Consider the following 27,072-nt stretch of genomic DNA (forward strand, 5'->3'; position numbering starts at 1 on the left):
ATGATTCGGAGCACCCATCGATCTGTCATGATGGACTCCCAATTTGACAGATGCTCCGATAAACGCCTCCCGACTGCCTCCAGAGAGGGACAGCTGGGTAAGCCCTCAGGGCTGTTGTGCGGGCCTGTCCGAAAAAGGTTCCTTAGACCCATAGTTACGTGGCCCCCCTCTGCCTCTGGGCCGGCGTCTGCCTTGTCCTCCTCTGCCTCTAGAGGACGAGGGGTCTGAAGCTGGGTGGGACTGCTGAGACTTGCGGAACCACAACTTCTTTTGTCCCCTCAGATTCCTAGAAAAGGATCATTGGGGATTCGAGAAGCGGACCCCGACAGCATCTTCCCATCCTTCTCGCTTTGGATCAGTGTCTCGTGTACGGTCTTGCCAAAAAGCGAAGATCCGTAAAATGGCGCATTCGCAAAGGGCGCCTTGAAGGGATCCATGAAATCACAAAGGCAGAGCTAGGCGTGATGCCGCAGGACGAGCCCGGCTCCGCTAGCCCTAGCGGCAACCTCAGTAGCATGAGAGTGTAACCGCATGGACGTGTTAGAGATGGACTTTAGAGTGGCCATACAAGTCGCAAATGTGCCCTTATCCGTGACCGTCATGGACTCTGGGGGGGGCTGCAGCATATTCCTTAATTAGGTCTCACTGTAGCCTGATAATGTGTGCCATATAGTTCAGCGCCCTTATAGAGAAGGTTGCTGAAGCAAACATCCGCTTCCCAATGTGGTCCATCGCCCGAGATTCCTTATCCGGAGGATGGACCGAGGAACTCTCCTGTGTGAGTTCCTTCTTCGTGGCGGCCGCCACCAGCATGGCATCAACAGGGGACCCCTTAGCCCAGGATTGCCTACCTGCGGGGGGGCTAAGAATTTTGTCAGGACGTCTAGGGATTGGCTCCACGGTGTCGGGTTCTTTCCATGCCCTGGTGGTAATTAAGTCCACCAGGGGGTCAGCCGAAGGGGACACCCAGGAGGTAGACGGGCCCGCCTCAAATGCCTCCAGGAACACCGATTCATCCGAGGAAGGTTTTTGGGCAGACCACCCCCCCCTCTTATACGCAACATTTCCATGTCGTCTCCAAAGGAGACATCTTCGGGGGTGATCTTGGGGAACCTTCCCCTTCATCCAAATCCGTGTGCATGGTGATGGACTCAGGGGAGTCCAGGTGCCTCCTTTTACACTGCCATTTGCGAGGCACCTCCTCAGTGGGACTGTCAGAGGAGGGCTCGCCCACGGGGTCCTGTTCCTCCAAGGGAACTAACTGGAGGGTTTGAGCAGGCTGTCCCATAGGATGGATGATGGAGGATAGACCCACATGCATAGGGGGGGTGGGAGGATAGACCCACATGCATAGTGGGGGTGGGAGGATCAGAGGCCTGGACCGGGGATCTGGAAGACCTCGACAGAACCCTCTCCACTACCTCAAAAGCCGAAGGAGAACTACTTTCCCCAGGCTCCGAAAGTAGTCTCCTTGGCTCCGAAGCAGGGATCGGAGTTGGAGCCGAAGCAGTCAGATCAGAGAGAGAGGTGTGCTCCCGACCTACACTGCACCGGAGATACACCAATCCCCACGGATCCGATGCTCGGCCCTCGGCCCCGAGAGCTAGGATCCGACACTCTCTAAGGCAAGGTCGGCGAAGATACCGGAGCTGTCGGCGCTGACGAAACCCCGGCTCCGAAAGGGCCCGGATCTGATGACTCCAAAACCCTAAATAAGGTCAGAGGAGGAGTGATCAGAGCAGGGGCTGTGCTCCCCCCAAGGGGGGGGTAAGAGCACCCCCCATCTGCATTTGGGTCTGCAGGAATCGACGCATCATGCGATCCATGTCCGCATCGGTAAGGCTCCTGGTTGACCTAGAAGTCGTCGAGGCGGGCCGGGAGGGCCGCCTCGACGACCTCGAAGGAGACCGGTACTCCGGCGAGAAACTAGGCGAATGGAGCCGAGAGGGGGAGGAGCCAGGGACCTTTGAGGGAGAGCTGGTAACTTTCAAAGGGGGGGCTAAGGGGTGAGCCTCAGCCCGCCTTTTGTCAGACCTGTGCTTATCTTTCTCCTTGTGCCTTTTCTCCTTGGAGAAAGAAGCACTAGAGTCCCCCGAACGCTGCACAGCAGAGGGAGTTTGAGTCCCAGGCAGAGCGGGGGGAACTGAAGGCGCCGGGGCTACGATAGTAGCCTGCGCCTTCGAAGGGGAGGAAGAAGAAGCAGAATCCTGGGGAAGTAGGCCTGCCAGGATCAGCTTGTTCTTCCTGTCCCTAACTGCCAGAGGATTAAAGGCTGCACAAATTTGGCAAGCCGTTGATAAGTGGGCCACCCCTAGGCACAAGACACACTGAGTGTGGCCATCAGCTGGGGAAAGCTTATGGCCACACTCAGTGCACTTGGAAAAAATGGCTTTGGGCCCTTCTGCCATTACACAAAGCACACACACACCCAAACACTAAGGGGGAGGGGAAGAAAAACGCTAACGACCACGAGAAAACTACAGAAAATAGGGCTAACACTCTATTTCTAATTAATAGAAATGAACACTAACAAGCTTAAATTTAACTTTTCTCAAGGAGAAAAAGCTGAAACGACCTCACCAAGCTTAAGGAGCTCTTCACAAGAAGCGGTCTTCAGCCGCGGCAAACGATCTGAGGTAATACAGTAGGCAGCAGGGGATTATAAGTAGGGGAGGAGCTAGGAGCTCGGATCTTTTAGCTTGTGAAGCTGCCGGCTCGGATCCAATACCCACAGGTTGCAGAACAAATGAAGTAACTACTTCAGATATACTGTTTCAGTCGCTTTATCTTTAATGCAACACAAACACAGTTGGGAAACCCTAACACAGGATTTACAGCACAGAAGGGAAACGGTCTGAAAAGGGATCCAGATCCTTATGGGATGTGCAGAATGCAAAGAGAGGTCCATTAGTCTGCAGACTTGTTGGGTAGAAAGTCTTTTGAAAGATGAAGTGCTTTCTACTCTGAAAGGCTACATTACTGATTATGACTGGAGCTAGATAAGCCATGTTTCAGTTTTTAGACAGTAAATGTTTCAATAAGGTTTGCCAGGCAAATGAGACCATAGCATATTGATAGGATGTGAAAATATCACCCTCACCATGAGGTAAGGCTGGCACATGGGAAAAACCACAGGCTGGAGCAACAAGGATAACTACAGCCTTGATTAGTCTAGCTTTCTGAATGAATCTCACCATCACAGAAACTGAGGGATTAGTGCTATGAAGACCAGCTTTGTAAAAGAAAGTCCTTGGGCTACCCCCCCCCCCCCAGGAGGGATATCAGGATACATTTCCGCCCATTGCTGAAGATGCAAAGATGCCCTGCTGTTGTCTATCCCAAACATAAGTTTCTTTGTTCCCCAATGGCTTTGTGACCATTCAGACGGCATTTGAAGACCATCTGAATCACACACTGTCACACTACAAATGCTCCACACAGAACAGAATCCATCCTTATTCTTGTACTGCAAAACTGTCATGGTGTCAGAATAAACTATTTCCATAGGGAAGGGTCCTAAAAACTTGTCTGATGTAACCTCAACTTTAACACAATGATGCTACTTCCTACATGTCCAGGCAGTCTGCAACATCTACCCATTAGTGTGCCCTCCCCAAATTTAAGCATCAAACATCTATTGTGACTATCAAAGTGCAGGCAGAAAGTGTCCCCAGTTGGGGGTTAATCCAACACTGAAAATGGGTTCTAAAACGTTGAAGTGAGAGGATGGGGGGGGCTAGAATGTGAGACCACTGTAGTCAAGTAATCCATAACCCTCACACATAGCCTCATGTGAAGTACAATCTAATGGCATCTGCAATGAGAACTAAAGCCCTATGCTAGAAGTCCACCGACAGGCAAAAACTAATCTGAAAGTCTTCAGATCTGTAGCATGTGAACCTGCCCTCAGGCAAGAACACAGACTCCTAGGAGGTTACTAGGCTAGCGACCCTAGAGCCTTTACAAGCCTAGCCATGTTAATCCCAAGTTGCCCCATTTGTCCTTATGTGAACATATTTTGCAGAACTAGTCTATGGGCAACACCGACTCTCCCTGTATGAGGGGCATGGGTGCCACACCAGAGGTGAATTTATGGTCTCTCACATTTGTCCAGGTTACACTTGAATAGAGTCAGTGAGAAGCTCTGCTTCACATGAATTGAAAGTTTGTTCCAGAGGAGCAGCAGTCTTTGGGAGACATTTCTCTCTCCAGCATGTTCTATTAAATGTCACAGGCTAGATTAAGAACCCTAGAGAGAGTGACTCTTGTGCGGTCAGATTTGCAGATATTTAGCATATCCATCAGGGCAGGGTCAGAGAATACCCTATAGGCGAGGCACAAGTCTCCTCTTAGCAGCCTGCATGATACAGGGTATAGTGACAGGGTTTTTAGTTTATCCACGTACGTCATGGTTTGGAGGCCCTGTATTTTCTGGGTGAGGAATCTCTGTGGTCTCTCCAGCTGCTGCAGGTGTCTGTTGAGGTACATGCAAAATGGAGCATTGTACCTCTATTAGTGGTCTGATGAGTGTTGAGTACAGTGGGGCTATGACATCCTTCGACCTGGATGTGATGCCCTTACTTATGAGGTGCACAACACAGAAAGTTTTCCTGACCACAGTGGAAACTTTGTGGTCGAAGTTAGCGGGGAAATTCTATTTTGCCAAAAGAAATAATAATGCACATTTTTGCATTTAGTTTTGGGCTGTGGCTTTGGCACCAATCATTTATCTGCGTTAGGTTAACATCGTTGGTGGACTTTATTACACCCACTTTGCAAACATCAGCTAACTTGGTACACCAGAGGCAGTCTAATTTAGCTTGGACTTATGAGAAGTAGATTCCAAACAGTAAAGGGGCCAATTCAGAACCTTGTGGTACTCCACTGGTGACACGACTACCAGTAGAGGTGGTCACCAAATTTGACTGCATGCGTTCTGTTGGTGAGCCAAGCCAACTGTCTACTCATCTAGTGATGCAAGGGTTAATCCTGAAGTGACAGTTTTTCAAGGATTCCTGAATGGGGGATGGTGTCAGAATCCTTGGCCAGATCAAGATAGGCAGTATGCACAGTCTTAACTTCATCCAGGCCTTTCTCAAAGTAGTGTATTAGGTTTAATAAGCATGCTCTATGCTTAATGAAGCCAAATTGGGTTGGGTCTAGAGTTTGAAGGTCGCCTATGTGACATAGGCCATGTCCTTGTTGACAAGGCCCATCATGATTATTCTTTCCATGGCCTTACAGATGAGACTATTCAGACTTATGGGTCTACAGTTCCCAGGGTCTGTTGATGACCCCCGCCTTTATGCAAATTGATTAATGTTGCCGTTCTCCATTCTACTGGAATAAAGCCAGTTATCAGGCTCTGGTTAAAAATAGCTAAGGGGTCTGCTAGTTCCCATTTAAGATTGCTTAATAAGCATCCCTGGGGGTGTTATCTAGTCCTACTGAGGCTGTTTTTGGTCCTGGACAGCACAGACAAGACCTGATCTTTAGAGATACTAGGCAGATGGCTAGCGCCAGGTATGCTTTGTGGTACGGCAGTTGGGGGGTGAAATTTGCATCAAATCTGTCAGCTAGCAAGTTGGTGATTTTCTCTGGAGCAGTACGAATGGTACCATCTATTACCAGTTCTGTACAAAGCTGGGCACTCCCTTTTATGTTCTGGATGTAATTAAAGAATGTTTTATAAATTATCCTTAGCTAAGGACATTGTTTTGACTTCATACTTAAATTTAAAGGATTTAAAGAGATTTCCGATTGCTTGTTCAAGCTGAGGAGGGAATTCTTCCTCTGTTGCACCAATTCCCTCATATTCTTAGGCATCAGTTTCTTCCTCTTGATATAAAAGCTGATCATACTATAGGTCCAAGAGGGTGGCATTTTTTTTTTAGGAGGACCTGGTTTCGATTTGGTCAGGTACGACAGAGTCTATACAGCTGCTTAAATATTTGTACAGGGCATTTGAGTACACCTCTGCATAGGCGTTAGAGTTGTCTGTGAATGTGGGGGGGATACAAAACTTTTTATACCATCATTTAGTAGTTTGAACCTTGATTTGGAAAAGTTCTTTTTTTTTTTTTTTGCTTCTGTGAGGGTGTGTCAGATCTTACAGTTACTTTGAACGAGACAGTTTTATGGACCAACCTTACCAGGGAAGGCATCACACGGGGAGTACAGCAACTCCCTATGTTGGTGAGTACTATGTCTAGGACATCTGAATCCTTCTGGGGTGTGCAGGCTATCTGCACCAGAGCAACTGAATTAAAGTTCAGAAACCTCTGGGCGAGCAGGTTCGCACTCATATAAGTCACCCAGCTGATGGAAGGGCAGTCGAAATCACCCATGAATAAGGTATTGGGCTGTAAGGGCAAGGATTCCAGTAAGTCCAGACAGGCGGTGTGCTTTTCTTGGTTCATGGTGGAGGAGCAATGATGTGGTACGGTATTTTGCCTAAAGTTAATTGGGGATGGAGTGGTTCGAGACAGTCTTACTGTTTGACAAGTCTCAAGGTGTACTTGGATTTAATGAAGATGGATATCCCTCCACATTTGTTTCATTCATGCTCTTTTTGAGGTCTGAATATGTGGTAGGCACTGCAGCCTTGCGCAGCTAGGGTGTTCTCCACAACCTTAAACCAGGTCTTAGTGACTGCACAGACATCAGCATCTTCCAGGTGAGGAGTGCAGCTTCATATTTAGACTTCTAGCATTAAGCAGCAGAACCTAAAGTTTGCCTCGGGTGGATTTTGTTATACTGGAAATTTTGTTTTAACATTGCCTAAAAGGCAGTATGGGAGAAGCAAATGCCTTTGCCAGTATCCGAAAGCCTAGAGGAAACAGGTGCAGACCATCTCTGTTAAAGCAGTGTGTCCCGTCAAACATGTCAACCCAGGCTGACAGATGCTGAATCCCCCCTGGACTGACACCAGAAGCTAAGCCAATTGTTTAAGTCTACCATTTTTTGTTTATACTGTGGCATCATATAAGGTAGAATGCTGCTTTGGGCTAGGGCCATACTTGCCTGGGACACAGTCTGAGAAGTCAGTCATGTCTCTTCATAAAGTCCAGGCAGGTACATCAAGTCATTCACCCAAACATGAACTGGGAGAGTCATAACGATACTTGTTATTGAATGACTTTAGTGGCGGTGTGATTTGATGGACCCTGCCACCTGACAGGCAGCTGACAGTGACCTCCTCCTTGACCAGCCTGGTGAGGGGAACATCTGTGTATATCACTATGGAGTTGCCATGACCAGGACATAAGGTTTAGAGGAGTTTTGCCTTGGGGGCTTATTTGTGGAGACACATTTGTATGAGTTATGTGTAGCAGTTTCGATTGCATAACAGTATGTGCACTTTATTTTGTTTGGAAAGTCTCTGAACTTTTGACAAACTTCTAGTGAGTACCTCTGCTTTTGGGGGTCTGTGCATTGTGTCTACAGTTAGAGAGAGGTAGAGAGTGTACCAACAACCTGTTTGGTATCTGACTTATTGTTACATTAGAGAAGTGATTCCAATTTCATACAGTACTTCCACCTCTCACACAGCGTAAATGGTTGTCAGTATACAAGGCAATTACTACATTGCCTCGATATTCCCATGTCAATCAAGCTAGCTGGAGAAATGATGGGAAACTGCCTGCTCATTATAGGTTTTTATCTTGTGAGTTATTAGGGAAAGGAGTGGGCTAGACTGACCAGTTTTTGCACAATGACCTTCAAGGATTGTTCAACTGAGGGTGGTGGATGACAGGTGTGACAACACTACTCAGTGCACAACTAAGCTGCTTTTAGTGCAATAGAGAACCTTGCGAGTGTTCCACTGACAGCTGTCTAGGGAAAAAAAAATGTGTTTCAAAAGTATTTGAATCTTATACAAGGCATGCCAACCCTTGTTGCACAGCAATAAGCAAACTTAAGGCTTAAATACAGGTGAAATTAAAAGTACAGTTTTGTACCTACCATAAATGTAGATGTTCGAGTGCTACTACAGCTGCAGTCATAACAGAGGGGTTCTCCTGCAGTCAGGCGGGTCCTCGGTCGGCCGAATTCCAAAGTCTAGGTCCGGCGTCTGTTGTCGTTGCTTCTTCCCTGACGTCAGTGCGACAGGGGTATAAAGGAACCAGCCGATGCCATTTTCTTCAGTTTTTCTTGCCCCAGATGTCAGGTGCCGCCAGAAGGAAGGCAATACATCAATTTGAGTAATAAAGCAGTGCAATATAATCAAAATACAGTAGTTGCAAGCAAATACACCATAAATGAATACCCCAATCAGGTTGTATGAGGATGTGTTAGCCTATAGGCCTGTCCCAAGAGGGGAAGGAGGGAGGGAAACCTGGACTGGAGCTGTATTAGCACTCGAACATCTACATTTATAGTAGGTACAAAACTGTACTATGTTCATCGTGCATACAGCTGCAGTCATAACAGATGGGTAGAATCCCAAAGCTAAGAAAGGGGTGGTAGGCACTAGGTGGAACTAGGAGGAGCCAGGATGCCCTGCAAGACTGCAGTGGCAAAGCCTACTCTAGTTTTGGAGTATAATGGTACGTGGTAGTGCTTGGAGAAGGTATGTACAGAACTCCAAGTGGCTGCTTCCAAAATATCTTTGGTAGGAACTCCTCTGAGGAAAGCTGCAGAGGTAGCTGTGGCCCTTGTGGAGTGAGATCTGATGCATGTAGGTACAGTTTTGCCATGAAAGGAATAGCAAAAGCGTATGCAGTGGGCTATCCATTTTGAGATTGTCTGTTTCGAAATTGGCTTTCCTTGAGCTCCTACAGCATAGGACACAAAGAGCTGTTCTGATTTTCTGAAAGGCTTTGTTCTGTCCAGATAATAACGTAGTTGTCTGTGGATATCCAAGGAGTGTAGTAATCTCTCCCCTTTGTTTTGAGGACTAGGATAAAAGGTGGGTAAGTGTATGGCCTGATTCAAAGCTACCCTGGATACCACTTTAGGCATAAAGGACGGGTTGGTTTGTAAGGAAACTCTGTCCTGATGGAAGATGATAAAAGGCTGCACAGCCATGTGAGCTTGTAGTTCTGAAACTCTATGAGCGGAGGTAATAGCCAGAAGGAAAGCTGTTTTCCAGGACAAATATTGCAAATCTGATGAGGCAGCTGGTTCAAATGGAGGCAAGGTCAGTTTTTCCAGAATGAAATTGAATTCCCAAGCAGGTATTGGTTGTTTTCTTGGGGGTCTTAGATTCTTAGCCCCTCTGAGGAACTGTCTTAAGAGAGGGTGAGAGAACAAGGGTGGATCAGTGTTGTATTCTGCAGAAATGGCTGAGGCATGGGTTTTGATAGAGGAGAATGAAAGTCCACTGCTTAGCAGCTCAGCTAAATACTGTAGTATTTGAGGTAAATTCAGGTTTTTCAGGATCCTGGCCCTTTTTCTCATTCCAGACACAAAACCGTTTCCATTTTACGGAGTAAGCTTTTCTAGTTGACGGCCTTCTGGCCTCCAAAATGACATCCTGCACCTCCTTAGAGAGTAGGGTCTGTTGTGATACTAAGGAATCTTCCATGCGGCGAGATTGAGTGTTTTTAGCTGGCTGTGAAGAGTTTTGAAGCTGTGCTGAGTCAGAAGAAGATGCATTAGAGGCAGGGTCCATGGTGGGGAATGCGCCAGGCTCCTCAGGAGTGGGTACCAGTGTTGTCTTGGCCAGTATGGAGCAATGAGAATCATCTTTGGTCTGTCTGCTCTGGTCTTCAATAGAACTTTGGGCAGCAGAGGAAGAGGTGGCAAGGCATAAACTGTCATTGATGTCCAACTGAAAGAGAGAGCATCCACTCTCCAGGCCTTTGGATGGAAAATCCTTGAGCAGAATTTTGTAAATTGGTGATTTTTGTGGGAGGCAAAGAGATCTATGTCTGGCCTTCCTCATGCTTGGATTATTTCTGTAAAAATTTTGGATGCAACTTCCATTCGTGTGGATATGTCATATTTCTGCTTAGGTTGTCTGCCAGCGTGTTTTCCTTGCCTGGCAAGTACTGTGCTTGTAGTTCGATTTGTAAGTGACATGGCCAGTCTGCATAGGGGGTATGAATGTGTTCCTCCCTGTTTATGTACCACATAACTGTGGTGTTGTCCGTTCTTATCAATAGTTGACCTGGTTGCAGAAGGTCCTTGAAAGCTATAATAGCATTTATTACTGCTAGCATTTCCTTTTGATTGATGTGAAGGTGCTTTTCTTTTTGGGACCATTTGCCCTGAATGCACAGATCTGTCATGTGCGCCCCCCCAGGCGTAGTCCGAGGCGTCTGTTGTGATGACTTGATTTGCTTGAGGCTTGCTGAATGGAAGACCTGTGTTTGTTTGGCATGCTTGAGCCCACCACAGAAATTCCTTTTGCAGACATGGAATTAGTGTTATTATTGTTTCCAAACTGTGGCTGTGTTGAGACCATATGTTTTTCAGGTACCACTGAAGTTTCCTCATATGCAGCTTTGCAAATGGGATTAGTAAGATGCAAGATGCCATGAATCCCAGAGCCTGCAGGATTTTCCTTGCAGTCAGCCTGGTGCAAATTGCTAGTGCTCTGAAGTATTGAGTTAGTTGCCCCTGCTTCTCTGGCATGAGGTAGGCCATCTGGGTGTTTGTGTCCAAGTTGGCACCCAGGAAAATCATCTTCCGAGAGGGTATTAGCCTTGATTTCTTTTTGTTGACTGTGTATCCCAGAGAGCTCAACAACATTATTACATAAGCCAGATGTTTCAGAAGAATGTGCTTGCTGTCCGCTTGGATCAGGCAGTCGTCCAAATAAGGGTATATTTGTATCCCTTGAAGTCTGCAGTAGGCAATTACTGATGCCAGGCATTTCGGGAATACTCTGGGCGCAGTAGATAAGCCAAAGGGCAATGCAGAGAATTGATAATGGGTTGAACCTGCAAGAAATCTGAGGTATCTTCTGCAATTTTGTCTGATTGGGACATGCAGGTATGCCTCCTTGAGGTCCAATGTTACCAGCCAAGACTCCTTGCCCAGCATGGGAAGAAGTTGCTGTGGAGTGAGCATCTTGAATTTTGGTACGAGTAGAAATGTGTTTAGGATGGACAGGTCCAAACTAGGTCTCCAATCTTTTCCCTTCCTTGGTACCAGGAATAGCTTGGAATAAAAACCTTGACCTTGTTCGTGCATAGGTACCTCTTGAATAGCTTTCATGTCTATGAGATCTGTAATTTGCCTTTGTGCCTCTGCCCTTTGATTGTGTGGCAGGTTTGGCATGCCTCTCATTTTTGCAAGGGTGTGAAAATGGAATCTGTAGCCTCTGTTTATAATGTCCAGGATCCATTTGTCTTTTGTGACAATATGCCAATTCTTTGACAATAATGCCAGCTTTCCTCCTAAGGGGGCTGCCATTTGAGTCTTGCTTGGCATGCAAAGGGGAAGGTCATTGGGCTTGCTTTCTGAATGATTGCGAGTTATCCTCACCAACTCTTTGTGTAGGAGCTTGCCATTGTCTGCCTCTAAAGGATCCTTGGGATTGTCCTCTGCCCCTCGGGCGCCTGTATCTGCCTCTTTGGGGTCTGTCCGTGGCTGGAAAGGACCAATTTTTGGAAGGCCAATTTCTACTGAAACGTGGGGGTTGTACCTGTAGAAAATCTTTCACAGTTTGCATTGATTTAGCCTTTTCCTCCATTTTCCTTAATACCTCCTCAGCATTAGCACCAAATAATACATCCTTTTGAAGAGGGGCATCTAGTAATTTAGCTTTGACATGATCAGGCAAGGTTTGTTCCTTGAGCCAGGCATGTCTACGTATGACTGATCCTGTAACAGCAGCTCTACATGAGGCCTCTAGAGCATCAAAACCACATTGTAAGGTATGCTTACCCACTTGTTCTGCACTATGCATCAAATCCTGCAACTCCTTCAAGTCTGGTTGTTCAGGTTGTGACATTTTACTTTTCAATTGTGATAACAAAAACTGTTGGTATTTTAGCATATGGAACTGACAGTTTAAGGCCCTCATGGTTAAGGTAGCAGAGGTATATACCTTTTTTCCCCACCTTTCTGAGGATCTGGAATCTCTCTCGGAAGGTAATGGATTTTTAGCAGTGGAGGCCTTAATTCCCTTGGGGCCCTGTGAGATGGTTTCTGGGTCAGCAGCATGGCTTTTGTATAGAAATTGGTGCGAGTCAGGAACCCTGTAATACCCATCAGGCTTAACTGGGGCTGGAGGCAGAGAGTCCGGGTTAAGGCAGGTCTCCGAGTAAACATCATCTAGGATGTCCAAGACAGGAGGTATAGCCAGAGGCCTGTGCTGAGGTAGTAAGAGAAATTCCCTAAGCCTTTTCTTGGAATCAGAATAATCCTGGCCTTCCCAGTGGAAGTGTTCCCTTAAAGTATGCAGAGTTTCCCCAAATGAGTAATCCTCTGGGGGGGGGGGATACAGAAGGAATGGACTCCTTCACATCAGAGTCTTCAAAAGGGGAGTAAGAATGTTCCTGATCATCAGAGTGCTCTGAAATAATGGAGCCCTGATCAGAAGAGGGGGATTCTTCCTCCACTCTGGGCCTTTTGTCCGGTGGGGGTTCAGAACCCCTGATAAGAGTAATTAAACCCTCAGCCATTTTAAGCATCTGCTTTTTAGGCATGGGGCCTGGAGATGGGCCCTGTGTAGCTTGTCTCTTAGAGTGCATGGCTGCTTTAGACTTAGTGAAAGCCTTGATGGAGAAAGAAGAAGGTCTAATACCCCTTGAGTGGAGGTAGACCTGTCAACATTTTGAGGTTCAACGCCAAGAGTGGCTTCGGTATCTGTAGTCGGGGTGTGGGCCGAGGAGCCTGCGACCTCGGGCACAGGAGACCCCGCCAATGAAGTGTTGTCAGTAGTCAGGGGCTACGTAGGCGCCTCGCTGAGAACCGGACCACGTGTAGTCGGCTTTGGCGTGGTGTCGGTAGAGGCCGCGGACCTCGTGTGTCGGTCCTTATCTTTGCGTTTTTTAGACAAAACTGGAGTCGGAGTATCCGACGACATAATATAGTTAAATGTTTTCCCAAAAAAAATGCTGGGCGAACTCTGCCAGACGCTTAATGGTGCGTTTGTTAAAAGTAGCACAAAAGCGACAGACCGAGACGTCGTGGTCTGGGCCTAAACAAGGTATACAGAGGGAATGGAAATCCTTATGCGGTATTTGCTTCCCACATGAAATACGATTATTAACTTTGTCTGACATCAGTCTGAGGCAAGAAAAGTTTCCCCAACGGGGTACTTAGCTTTCAAGAAGACTTCGGTTTCAAAATTTTCGTAATTTCAGGAGCTGGCCGACCGGCACTTGCGAACTGCTTCTGCTTCGGGCAGCGCGCGGCAAGAAAGATTGAAGAAAATGGCGTCGGCTGGTTCCTTTATACCCCTGTCGCACTGACATCAGGGAAGAAGCGACAACCGACGCCGGACCTAGACTTTGGAATTCGGCCGACCGAGGACCCGCCTGACGGCAGGAGAACCCATCTGTTATGACTGCAGCTGTATGCACGATGAACATCAGTTTTTAGCTAAGTAATAGGAAAGTACACAATGAACCTTCCTCCAGTGACCCCAGCTCAGACATAGCTGGATTCACACTTCTACCACAAGGATGCAGGGGAGCCTTTCTTAAGATAAGATGGCTGGATTAGTGTTCAAGTGCAACAAGAACAGGCTAGATTCAGCAGGTCTGAATCTAGCCTATGTTATTTAGGCTGAACATACAATTGAAAACAAGTACAGAAAATATGCAGGCACAACAGTAAAAAAAAAACAAACAAAAAAAAAAAAAAACAGAAAAAAAATGAAGTGATCAGATACAATGTAATTTAAAAAGTACACCAGAGACACAAAATATACTTATTTTCTTGATTTTTCTCTTGGATGCCTTGGATTAAAGCAGGATCACTCTAGACCCTCTGGTGAAAAGCTCCAAACGCAGAGCAGCTCCGGTTAATTGACTTGACAAAGAATGGTCTGTAGGGTGTAGGATGCATTCAATAACATTTTTAGACAGGCTTCAGCTCATGTTATTCCCAGGGAAATTGGTGCGGAGTCTCGCCGTGATGAATCAGTGCTTCAATGAAAAGTAAATCAAATAAGAGAACATATTTCCTACATGCAGTCTCTGGTGAGCTGTTGCAACAGAGATGCACTTTAGTCTTCCTCTGCCCCAAAGATGTTCATAAACAGTTAAGCCTGGAACTAACAGCCACTGGCTTTGATTTTGATCTGTATCACTTGGGGATTTTTATGTGGTAGCAAGTGCCTTGGGGTCCCAACAGCACATCTGACCAACTTAGTAACATGGAAAGAGACTGCATCATGGTTTCTTTCAAAGCAAAGGAATTTAGGTCACCAAGATCCAGGACCAGCACAAAGTCTCTCCAAAATAAAAATCTTTATGATAAAATCACTAGCCTTCCTGGTTGACCTAGATTTGCAAGACATTTAAGCTTAATACCCCTTCTGTTGCCACTTGTTTTGAATGAGATGGGTCACACCTAGCAAGGGTTGCGGGAGTAGGACATATGCTGGGGTTAAAGTGAATGGAAACTACATCTCTCAACCACTTGACCATAGTTACTTTGTTCTGAAGTGGAAGGAAATTCAACCCCAGGCTGTTTCCACAGCAGGACAGTTAAACAAATTTAGGAGTGCTGCTTCCCACATGAAGGTTAACCACAGCTGCCTAGAAAGCACAGGGGGATTCTTGCCTTTGGGACAGTCACCCTAATGGAAATTACTCTTGTGTTGCCATGTCCCAGCAGCCTTCTAGTATTGTTTCTATAGTGTGTGGTAATCAGAACATCTGGGATCATGCTCCTTGATATTAAAGTACATTCTGGAGGACTGAACCAGACACTCACAAAAGCTAGAGTTTTTCCCTGCCTTACCATGTCTTAGAGGTACTATTCAAGCACTTATATTCCAAAGTGAGGAACAGAAAAGGAAGTTAAAAACATTGCCTTGGTAATCTTTTTAAAATCAGTAAGATGGAGGCAGGAGTATCACCAAATCGCAGTGCTAAATCCTGTGGCTGCCAAATTATACACACTTACAGGTTGCTCATAACTGATGCAAGTCAGGCATAGCTTAGCAACTTGTCCTTTAGAAGCCAATCCAGCAAGCCCCTAGCATCTAATGCATTTCTTCATACAACTCACAATGAAAGTACACCAAAGGCATTGCATAGTTCAGCGCTCAAAGATAATGTGGTACAAGTGAATACATTTCCAAATCTGTCCCAAGTTAAGTTCTGTTAAGGGGGATGGTTAGCAGAGTTCTGGGGTGTTGCTTTCTTCAGGCTTGCCGCACAGATGTTATACAGCTTTGTGGTTTCTTCAGAGATAGCACACTCCTCCTGAAAAATCTAGAACATATGGATGGTTTTCCTAGGGACAGGGGCCACTATAGTTCTGTTGACATTTTTTTTCAGAGCATCCACCCTTGCAAAGACAACCTCCAAGGATTACTGGAAAGGTGAACCTACAGAACTTCTGTAGAGTGTGAGTGTGAGTGTGTGTTTGTCAGCAGGCCAGGTTCCACTGATCTCCTTGGGGTGAGGTCACGGAAGAAGCATGTCCCTATAAAAGCAAGTCCAGAGATAAGTATAAGTAGGTTTGTTACTTTCCTAGTGCCTTAACAAGGCTTCTGAAGAGGAGGAAATTGCAGAGAAAGCCCACTTTGAAGCAGTAAAATGCAAAAGGCCAGAAGAACCTCCAGCCTGCTGAGGAAGTTTTTCTACTAGCCACAATACCTTGATATCAACAACAGTCACAAAAACTAACTCCTATTATGTATGCCAGAACAGCTGGTGACAGAACAACCTGAACTTCAAAAACTGTTACAGACCCAGACAATGACAACATTGACATACCAACAATGACACCGAAAGCCATACTAGTACAGAAACCAAGAGCAGAAAAACTACAAGGACCAGAGACTGATGCTGGCAAATGGGAACCTATGACATCAAAAGAGATGGAAGGACAGAACTCAGATTAAAGCCACACGGGTCAAGAGAGCCAACGGTGCAATTCACAGGGAAACATTGGGCGGATATATGTAAATCTCCCAAATATGCAACAAAGTCTAGAAGAGTTAGAATCTTTGCTTTGAATTACTTTTATACTCCAAGTAGACTCTAAAGAATGTTTCCTTGTGTAGACAGCACATGTTGAAGGTATGATGAAAAAGAAAGAGGTAGTTGGGAACAATTTCTGGGAGTGTAATGAACTGGCAAACTTTAACAGACTGCGCTGTCATAGATACTGGGTGATCAAATTGGTATAACTATGAAATTACTTTTTTGAGCTATGATACAGAATCTGAATTGCCTAGACATATAAGGCCTTGCTGAGTCTAATTATGGTGGCTCCCAAAAAAGCAATTTCTAGAAAATGGAAATCAAAGTCTAAACCAACTTTACTAGAAATAGTGAACAAAGTAACAGAAATAAAAAAAAATGGAATTGGGATCTTTAGAAGAGGGTAGGAGCAAATACACAGGAAAAATGGGAACTGTGTGACAACACATGCAAAGGAGGAATTAGGTTTAAAAGAAGGCAGGGCTTGAATGAGTTATGTAATGTTTGACTGACAACAACTGGATGGATTACCACTAATGTACAAGGTTTGCAAGTACAATTATGTCAATATGAACTGTTTTCATTTATAGAAATGTATGATTGTCTAGGTTATACGTGATTATTTAATTTTTTTTAAATGAGAGCGAGAGCTAGTGGTGGAGCACACACCTGGGTCGTCAGTGTCTACAACATCATAAGATATGCTACTTTGAAGGAGAAATGCAGCACCATGGACATTGGCAATATGCAGAAAGCCAGAGCAACTATGGAATAATTTTACGAGAAAGCAAAAATGCCAGTGATAGATAATGAGAAATAAACACCTATGCAGAAATGGCTTTTGAAAATTTCCTCTTGGTTTTGATACTGGTGGAAGAAAATGCTCCATGTACAGACTTTTAGGCTTTCATATTTGTTGGAGATCCTTTGAGAAGAACCTCACGATTCATCTAAGACAGACCGCTCTACGAAGTATATACCAAGTCCTTTACATTTTCAATGACTTAAATAAAATCTTGGCAAAATTCACACCTGTAAGAGTGTGTGCGCGCATGGGGTGGGGTGGAGGGGTGCAGACAAAATCAAAACCGCTACAGAGTGTGCCTTTCTGCAGAAGAACAGCCTTTCTCCAGAAACACTTGTAAAATGACAGAGTGAAAACTAAGAGGGCCAAGCTCAGTCTCTTAAGAGAAAAAAAAATGAATATTCTGACAGTTCAAAGGGAGTTTACGGTTAGTAAATTTAACAGAAAATGGCAAAAGGATCTGTAATCATTACAAGAATGTCAACTGCAGCAAAAAAATAGCAAATACATCTGAACAAACAGGTATGTATGGTGCGTGATGGGAAGTGTGGATGGTTCTGGCAGCCTGGGAAAGTCATCTGCTGAGCAGACCTAATGTCCATGGGATCAATTATGCTATTTACGAAAGCCATACCTCTTTTCAGAGGATGTCTTTCATATGTACCAGAATGAAATATGTGAGAACAAATACGGACTTTCATATTTACTGTTCTACCAAAATGCATTACGCTAACTCCTCTTTTACTAAACTTCACTAAGGATGTGTATATGGAATTACGTTCTTCCTGATACATTCAGGTAAACAATTGTGTTTTATAATCTATACTGGTATGCCTCTTTACTTTAAGGAAAAAAATATATCAGTGAAGTGACAGTAGTCTGAATGTCCTAGAAATCTTTTATTGTTACAAAGATCTGTACTGCGGAAAGCAATGCATATGCTACACATACCACCTCATCTACTTGCACACCCACTGTGACATACAAGAATGTGCTGACAATTTAGATAGTCCCATTTAAAGTGAAGACTAGTAGGAATGAAACTGTACCATAAATGCAAATTATTCATATTAGTGCATTACTTCATAATTCTGTTTCACAGGCAGGCAGCATCTCTCTCCCTTGGGTTCCTGGCAAAAGTAAAAAGGATTATGGCATTCAGTTGCAACTGTAAAAGCTTGCAGGCTGAGTCAGTTCAAATATGCACTCCAGGAGTCCCCCACTCCCAAGCCACAATTCATTCATGTAACAAGATCTTTCTAAAACCAAGAAGTAAAAACTGAAAACCAGTAAAGTCATGGACATACAAGAAGCCATGTAGCTAAAACACTATGCCCTTAAGGGGGTCATCTGCATAAAACCCATGGGCATTCATTACAGGGGATTTAAGTGGTCACACAGTGAAAGCTATCTAGCTTGGCTGGGTGGTTCTTGCAGTTTTTTTACTGGATAGTGTGTCTAAGTACAAAAAAAAAGTTAAACCAATGAGCTTTTAAAAAACAAAAAATTCTTACAAGTGCATATTAAGAAATCTTAGACATTATGGATAAGTCCTAATCATTTTCATAATTTTAAAAACAAACTCTATTGAAGTTTTTTTTTGCTAGATCTGTATACTTTTCCCCCCACTGTCCGACTGTCCTACATTATTGTAATGCTTGATTTGTACCTCTGACTCCAACAAAATATGGGGCTGTAATAAGCATACGAGAACTAGACGCTTTTAAAAGTAGAACATGTTATATGCTTTTTAATGCTGAACATGTGGTTCGTTTCAAAACTGGACAAACCACAACCTATATCTGCTACCCAAACAGTGCTTACAGTGTAAAAGTACGTAATCCATGCTGATTACAGTAAGACCCACCTGCTAAAGCGGTAGTAGTTCAAGTCGATACAAGAGATACCAGAACATTTAGAGCGGGGAAATGTCAACATCCTGGTCAAACTGTTGAGAGTAGGAATATCACCAGTCTCCTCTGAAAACAGGCAGGCCTAGCAGGACAAACCAGGTCAAATGTGAGTGCTGACAACTGGTAAGGGTCAACTTTATAGTGGTTATAAAATCTCAGCATTTAAGTGAGACCCATGTGCCCTTACTTATAAAAATAAACACAAGGCCCACTAAATGTCATTTTCATGAACAAAGTCTTCAGCTCATCTCCCCAACTATCTAAAAGAATTTTGAATTTAAACCGCTAATACAGTGAACAAAGTTGATAAGCATGTCATTCACCTTGCTTTACCACCACAAGCTCTTTATTTCACTTAACATTAACAATTCACCAAAACAAAGAAGTGCAATCAACCACCTACAGCAGCTACTTAAACTATACAAACCCAACATTTTTTTCTTGCAAGTTACATTCAGTTTTTTCAGAACCAAATTTAAAATCAGTTTGCTGGAAAAGGACTGTCAGTTCATTTACTTAAACATCTGTTGTTTATTACATCACATATTAAAAGAAAGAACAAGTCTTCATTTTGATGTCAAACTCAGACAAATCACTTCCTTAATATGATTTATATTTAATTCTACACACTATATACAGAAGCAGAAACCCGCAACCTTCAGTTACACAGCACAAGATCATAACAGGCAAGTGCAGGGCAAAGTTTGAAATACCAGAATACTATAGACTACCATAGTTATGGTGTGCCTCAATAAATATTCCTAAAACAGAGCGTGTATGATGCAATGACAAACGGGCAGGTTTGTAATGCAGGCTGCATCCTGGGATGGAGCGTGTTCAGTTTTTCAGGCTTCCTTTCTCTTTATAATCAAAGGTCCAACATTGTCACCAGTTTCTTCATTGTGCTTTGTATGCGAACCATCACACATGGGAAACTGTAAGAAAAGATAAGATGCAAGATTCTGTTATTCTGCTACTCTATAACCTTAAATGATAGCCTCCAAATCATGTTGACAGTAACCCAGAATATTAATAAAAAGGGGAAATAAAGTGGCTACATAGTCCCCACATAGTACACTCTATAAAGCAGCATCACTACAGGTCTTGGATATTTAGCAGACTTGGCTCATGTTCTCAGCTACATTTACAATCAGCCAAAATTAACCACTTCTTAGCTTTTATGCAGCTGCATTAGGCTGGTGTCAGTCTTCTACTACAGAATGGAGCGAGCCACACACTTTTGGTTAATGGCAACTAGATGCATCTCACACAATCTTCTGTTCAAGATGCATCAGCTCCATACATATGGCAAGTTATAACTGTAATCCTTTCAGCCAACAAGACTAATGCAGAAAAATGGCCAGATCAGATTACTGCACTGCATACAAAAAGGAACACATTTTGTAAGACAAAAACTCAAACGATACCAAAACAAAGAAATGTTAAACAAATTTCATGATGTAATCTTTAATGTAGACAGACGCCATCAGAGCAGCCTGGCAAACATTTATTGTGTGCATCTTCTAAGTAAACAACAGGACAGCATAAAAAAAAAAATCAAGAATGTCTTGATGCTCTATGCCCAAAACACTCCACAAAAGCGGATTACCTAAAGAAAAAAAAATTGAAATACAAAATCACTCCAATTACAATACAGTACTGTTAGCGATATGCATCACAGCTAATACAGCTTATTAAACTGCTCCACTAGGCAATTTGTAAAGAAGGGATGCAGTAAGTCACGCAGGACCAGGTATAGCACATAAAAGCGAAAATACATCATACTGTAGTTAACCACAAAGGCAAAGTTCCGGCTTTTTTTTTTTTTTTTTTTCACACAGTACTCAGATTCGTAGTGTCCTTGTGCACAAGTTCATGACTAAGATTAGAATCCGAGGTTTGCTTTACTGTTGGCACTAATGGTCTGGTTTCCACTACGTTACAATTATGGGGATGCGACACTGGTGATAATTCTGTGCATCATGCATTAATTCTATTAAAAGACCTAATTGAGCAAACTTTATCTAAGTGGCATACTGAGTAGGGTTGCTACATTATAGCAATAGGTTCTGCTTCAATTCTTGGCTTTAAATTCTCCTGTGCAGAATCTGCATGTTTCCCTAAATCCACACAGCTTTGTAAACAAGGAGAGGAGTCCCCCCACCTCTCAAAGACAAAATGTCAGTGAAATGGATTTCTCCAAACTATTGTAGATGCAGGTGTGTGTGTGTGTGTGTGTGTGTGTGTGTGTGTGTGTGTGTGTGAGTATCTTGTACAATAGACAGGCCATGACCCCAAAAGCAACCAATGACTGCTGAGATAGGTTCCTTTATCTCCAGGATCTGTTAAGGCTAAAACAAGCAACACACCTGACCATGTCAATTGTCAAAAAGATGCACTAAACAGTAAATGGCTCACTGGCTACATAATTAAAAAAAAAAAAAACAAAAAAAAAAAAAAAAAAAAAAAAACTACAATATACATTTCACAGTAGAAACAGTCCACACAGAAAATGCACAGAGCTTCAGCTTCCATTTTAACAGATTCTACACTATCAGGGCTGTACATAAAAGTCTGGTGTTTCCCTGAACTTAATTGTAAAATTGTTTACTTTAATGGCTGTGTTGACCTTTTTTTTTTTTTGACAACATTCGAAAAGTGGCCACCTTCAGAAAAAAAGTGTTTAAATGAGGGAGGACTAAAGTAGGCTTCCAAGTACCCTCTTTTATGGATACTAAAACATCCTGGAGTAAACCCCCCTCCCACTTTGGACACAGGCATATCCTGAATAGTACCCAGAGTCAAAAGGTCTAGAAGCACTTCTGGGGAAAGGGGGGGGGGGGGTTGTTGTTCCCGTGGAGGCTGAGGAATGTCCAACAAAGGGGGAATGGATTTTGACACCATGAAATACCCCTGGCAAATAATGGATAGAACCCAACAATTCTGAGTAATCTGAAGCCAAACAGGAAGAGAGAAAGAGGCGGAGAGAAAGCGGAACGTGGCTGGGAAGAAATAGTCAGCAATTGATTTACCTGGAAAGGAAAACTTCAGAGTCCCTAAAGTCTGAGTAGTCTTATCAGGAGGAGCCCACTTGCCACTAATTTTTGCCTTTAGGAAGAAGGCAAGACTTCCTGCAAAGACTGATTTACTGGGGTAGGTTATCTGAAACTTAGGAACAGGAGAGAGAAACACTTGAGTTCCTGCAAAGCCCTCCCCCCTATCCTGAAGAGACTTAAATCAGCAGCAGCCTCCCCAAATAAGTGTTTATTATCAGGAGGGACATCCCTTCAGCTTAGTCTTGATATCAGGCAATGGTTTAAGCTGAAGCCAGGAATATTCTCCTAATCACTGACCCAAAGGCAGCAGCCCTAGAAGCATCTGTTGCATCATAACTACACTTGATGGAATGACGAAGAACCTGTGAGGAAGTGCCTAACAGGGAAAGAGCAAAAGTTTTACCGTCAAGATCAGAAATAACTTGATAAGCCTGAGAAAGGAGACCCAACAAATACCTGGACATACAAGTCTGATAATTAATAGCACTAAAAGCCAAGGTAGCGGAAGTGTAAAACCTTCTTACCTAGCCTTTCCATGGTTCTTCTGTCTTTTTCAGAAGGCATGAACTTGGGGGAAAGGAAGCAATTGAGAGGAGTTATCAGATGCTACAGACACCAAAGAAGGGTTAGCAACAGGACACTTGTACAAAAAGTTAGTCTTCGGGCACCTATCAGATTTCTTGGGAGCAGGGGACTGAAAACCAGGAGCTTTAGAGGCATATGAAAATGCATCCAACAAAGCACCTAAAACGGGAGGAATAGCAGAAATTTTCAAAGATTCTATCTGCAGCAACTCATAGTACCTCTTATGGATCTCACGGACCGAAGCACAATCCCACAAAAAATACTACATCATCCTGGACACTGTGTCCCCAAAAGAAATTTCTTCAAAGGGAAGATCTGGACTGGTAGGTTCTTCTTCCTCAGACCCATAGTCCAAAGCAGAAGGAATTTGATAAAAGAGTAAGGAAGGCATTTCTCATCAGAATCCAACTCCCCCTCAGAGGAATCCTGTTCCCTGGGCATTAAATCAGAGTGAAGACCTGCCACTCTGTGGATCCCTAGGGGCAGGAGAATCTGGTTTAGTTTTCTGCTTTTTCTGTAATGGGGCATCTGCCTTGTTCATAGGTTCATGTGTGTACGAGGCTAATGGCCCTGAAGCCTTTACAAGCCTATCCCATAGGATTACCCTGGTATCATGCCACCCGACCTTAGTTCCCAGTGCCTCTGTTGAGTAGAGCCACTGGAGTGATCCCCGGGGTGATTTTCTATTTCCCATTCACTTATCAAGATTTCTCTTGAAGAGGGCCAGCGAGATGATCTGTTTGACATGTATGGGAAGTCTATTCCATAGCAATGGGCAGTCTCTGGGTTATGAACTGGTCCCTCTAGCACATTCTGTTGATTGTGATAATGAGGTGGAGGTCTCTAGAGCATGTGGTGTGGAGAGATTGGGATTTCTTTAGATGTAGCTTTTCTAACGGAGCTGGGTCAGACATGGCTTTTTAAGTCAAGCAGAGATCGCCTCTAAGTAGGCAGTATGAGACAGAGAATTGATGGAGTTTTCTGAGTCTGTCCATATAAGACAAGTGTTTATGGCCTAGGATCCTCTTTGTGAGGTACTTTTGCAGCCTCTCCAGTTGTTGCAAGTGTCTAGTGAGGTACATGCCAAATGGGGCATTGTACTCAATGACTGGCCCAATGAGGGAAGAGTAGAGAGAGACAATGACCTCTTTCTTCCTGGATGCAAACCCCTTAGTAATGAGATGTGCCACACAGGACTTTCTGACCACGGTGACAATGTGGTGGTCAAGAGAGAGGTTGCTGTCAACCTGTGTTCCCAGATCTCTCAACACCTTCTGTGTTCACCGGACTACCATCGATGTGGTAATTCATGGGAACGGGTTTTTCCCAAAGGGGATGACGACACATTTTTTGGCATTGAGCTTAAGGCCATGGTTCTGACACCAGTCGTCGGTCTCAGTGAGGCCTTTCTGTAGGATGTCAACTTCACCTGTGGAGTTAATACTGGCTCCCAACTTGCAACAGTCTGCGAACTTGGTCAGCCAGAGGCCCTTTGTGTTGCACTAGACGTCTGAGAAGTAGATACAAACAGGAGAGGACCCAGGACCGATCCCTGTGGGACTCCACTCATGACTGGGTCAGTAGTCTAACTTGGAGTCCACTACTTTCACTCTGTGGGTTCTGTGAGCCAGTTTGCAACCCACCCAATGATACAGGGGTTGATGCCTAGCTTAGTGAGATTTTCTATGATTCCCGAGTGGGGAATGGTATCAAAGGCCTTGGCTGGATCAAGGTAGGCTGTATGAAACAACCTTGTCTTCATCCACAGCTCTGGTGACGGAGTCAAAAAAGTCGACCAAGTTGAGAAGGCATGATCTACCCCTGACAAACCCAAACTGTGTGGGATCCAGAGTTTGGAGATTCCCTATATCCTTGTTTATTAGGTCCACAATGATGCATAGCTTTGCATTTCAGACTTATTAGGCTAATGGGGTGATAGCTCCCAGGGTCTGTAGTGGCTCCACCTTTGTGGAGAGGGATGACCATCAGTGTGCCATTCAGTAGGGACAAAGCCTGAGGTGAGGCTGTGATTGAACAGGGCACACAGGTGAGGTGCTAGTTCACTCTGTAGTTCATGAAAGTACAGTTGTGTACACTTATCATAAATGTAGAGGTTTTGAGTGTATTCACTGTTGCAGTCATTACATTTGGGTAATCTGCTGGCAGGTTGCACTCAGTCGGCCTGAATATCAAAGTCTTGGGTCCTGCATCGGTTGCAGTCTCCTCTTACATGTCGTCAGGGGTATAAAACATGCAGCAGATGACATTTTATTCAGTTTTTCTTGCCCCAGATGTCAGGTGCTCCCCAAATGGGGAGCAAAATTATAATATAAACAGCAATATAAGTAAATGCACTTTTAGCAACATAAACTTTACCTTCATCTAAAAGCAAATACACTACAAAGGCTTTAGAATATAGTGAAGGAAAGAGAAGTTATAGAAAAGGGGGATGGTGGGTGGGTAACCCGGAGTGCAACAGTGAATACACTCTAACATCTACATTTATGGTAGGTGTACACAACTGTACTATGTTCTTCGTGTTTCACTGTTGCAATCATTACATTTGGGTAGAATCCCAAAGCTATGGATGGGAGAATGGAACTAAATAGCATTAGGAGCGGCTACAAGGCCCTGCAGAACTGCAGTAGCAAAGCCTGCCCTGGATTCAGAGAAGAGAGGCAAATGATAATGCTTTGAGAAGGCATGAACAGAGCTCCAAGTAGCAGCTTCCAGAATGTCTTTGGTTGTAACTCCTCTGAGAAAGGCTGCTGAGGTATGGGCAGCCCCGATTCCCTTGGGCACAGGTTTATCATAATGCAAGTAGCAGAAACGAATGCAGTGGCTTATCCACTTAGAAATAGTCTGCTTTGATATGGCCTTCCCCTCTGATCCTGAAGCAAATGTCACCAGTAGTTGCTTAGACTTTCTTAGAGATTTGGTCCCGTTTAAGTAGAATCTTAGTTGTCTGTGTACGTCCAATGAATGCAGAATCCACTCCCCAGTGTTCTGCGGATTTGGGTAAAATCTTGGCTAGTGAATAGTTTGGTTTAGAGCCACACTGGATACCACCTTAGGCATAAAGGAAGGGTTGGTCCTGAGGGACACCCTGTCCGGGTAAAATGTAATAAAAGGCTCCACAGCCATGAGGGCCTGTAGTTCTGAAACTCTTCTTGCTGAAGTGATTGCCAAAAGAAAAGCTGTTTTCCAAGATAATTTTAAATCCGCAGTAGCTGCTGGTTCAAAAGGAGGCAGGGTGACTTTTTCCAGCACAAAACTGAGGTCCCATGCAGAGTTGGTGATCTTCTCGGAGGCCTTAAATTTTTGGGCCCTCTAAGATACTGTTTTAGCAGAGGATGAGAAAAGATGGGAGGATCCGTGTTGTAATGAGCCAAGATGGCAGAGGTATGGATTTTTATTGAAAGAAAAAGATAGGCCCTTGTCGAGCATCTCAGTCAAGTATTGCAAAATCTGAGGGATATTTGGTTTTGCTGTGTCCGTTCCCTGTGCTTGGTTCCAAGCACAAAATTTCTTCCATTTATCAGCATAAGATTTTCTAGTACTAGGTCTTCTGGCTTCCAAAATGACAATAATCACAGATTTACTGAGAGGTGTTGTTTGAATAATTACATGATCAGCCATGCTGCACGGTTCAGAGTTTGGAGCAGAGTGTGCAGAATTTGAATGTTCTGCTGAGACAGTAGATGAGGTATTTGAGGCAAATACCAAGGAGGGAACTGAGACATATTCCTTAGAATTGGGTACCAGTGCTGGCAAGGCCAGTCCGGAGCAATTAGGATCATTTTTGTTTTTTCCTGTCTGACCATTAGTAAGACCTTGGAGAGAAAAGGCAGAGGGGGAAAGGCATAGACTGATGGGTTTTTCCAACTGAAGGATAGGGCATCCACTTTCCATGCTTGTCTGGGTTTTTCCAACTGAAGGATAGGGCATTCACTTTCCATGCTTGTCTGGGTTTTTCCAACTGAAGGATAGGGCATCCACTTTCCATGCTTGTCTGTGATAAATCCTTGTGCAGAATTTGTCCAGTTGATAATTTTGGGGAGAGGCAAATAGATCTATGTCTGGGCTCCCACATTTCTGTGTTACCATGCTGAAGATTTGTGGATCCAGTTTCCACTCATGTGGGTCCATAAGATTTCTGCTTAGGTAATCTGCCAGAGTATTTTGTTCTCCTGGTAGGAATTGAGCTTGAAGATGTACTTGGTAAGTCAAGGCTGTGTTCCACAATGCCATGGCTAGTCTGAAAAGGGGGTAGGAATGTGTACCCCCCCTGCTTGTTTATGTACCACATAACCGTGGTTGTCAGTCTTGATCAGTAGTTGTCCTGTGTGAAGCAAGTCCTTCAAGGCTGTCAGGGCATTCTAAACAGCTAGCATCTCTTTCTGGTTGATATGCAGACGCATTTGTTTTGGGCTCCATATGCCCTGAATGCATCTCCCCGCCAGGTGGGCTCCCCAAGAATAGTCGGATGCGTCTGTTGCTAGGGTTTGGGTGGCAGGGGGTAGAGTGAATGACAGTCCCTTGTTTTGGTGACAGGTCTCTGCCCACAAAAAGAAACTCATGTTGTAGGCAGGGAATGAGAGGAATCACTGTTTACAGACTGTGACAATGCTGACTCCATAAACTTTTTAGGT

General features: G+C 44.2%; 1 protein-coding gene across 1 annotated transcript in view; it reads right to left on the minus strand.

Annotated features, from left to right (window-relative positions):
- Positions 1-19,097: 19,097 nt before the first annotated feature.
- The window catches only part of CISD1 (CDGSH iron sulfur domain 1), a 129,345-nt gene continuing 121,370 nt past the window's right edge, over positions 19,098-27,072 (minus strand). The window contains exon 3 of the mRNA XM_044056473.1: positions 19,098-19,714. Coding sequence (XP_043912408.1) covers positions 19,625-19,714 — 90 coding nt within the window. The 3' untranslated portion in view covers positions 19,098-19,624. The remainder of the gene's footprint in view (positions 19,715-27,072) is intronic.

The sequence above is a fragment of the Protopterus annectens genome, chromosome 14.part0 (assembly GCF_019279795.1).
Source record: "Protopterus annectens isolate FY-2018-M chromosome 14.part0, PAN1.0, whole genome shotgun sequence".
NCBI lineage: Eukaryota > Metazoa > Chordata > Ceratodontiformes > Protopteridae > Protopterus > Protopterus annectens.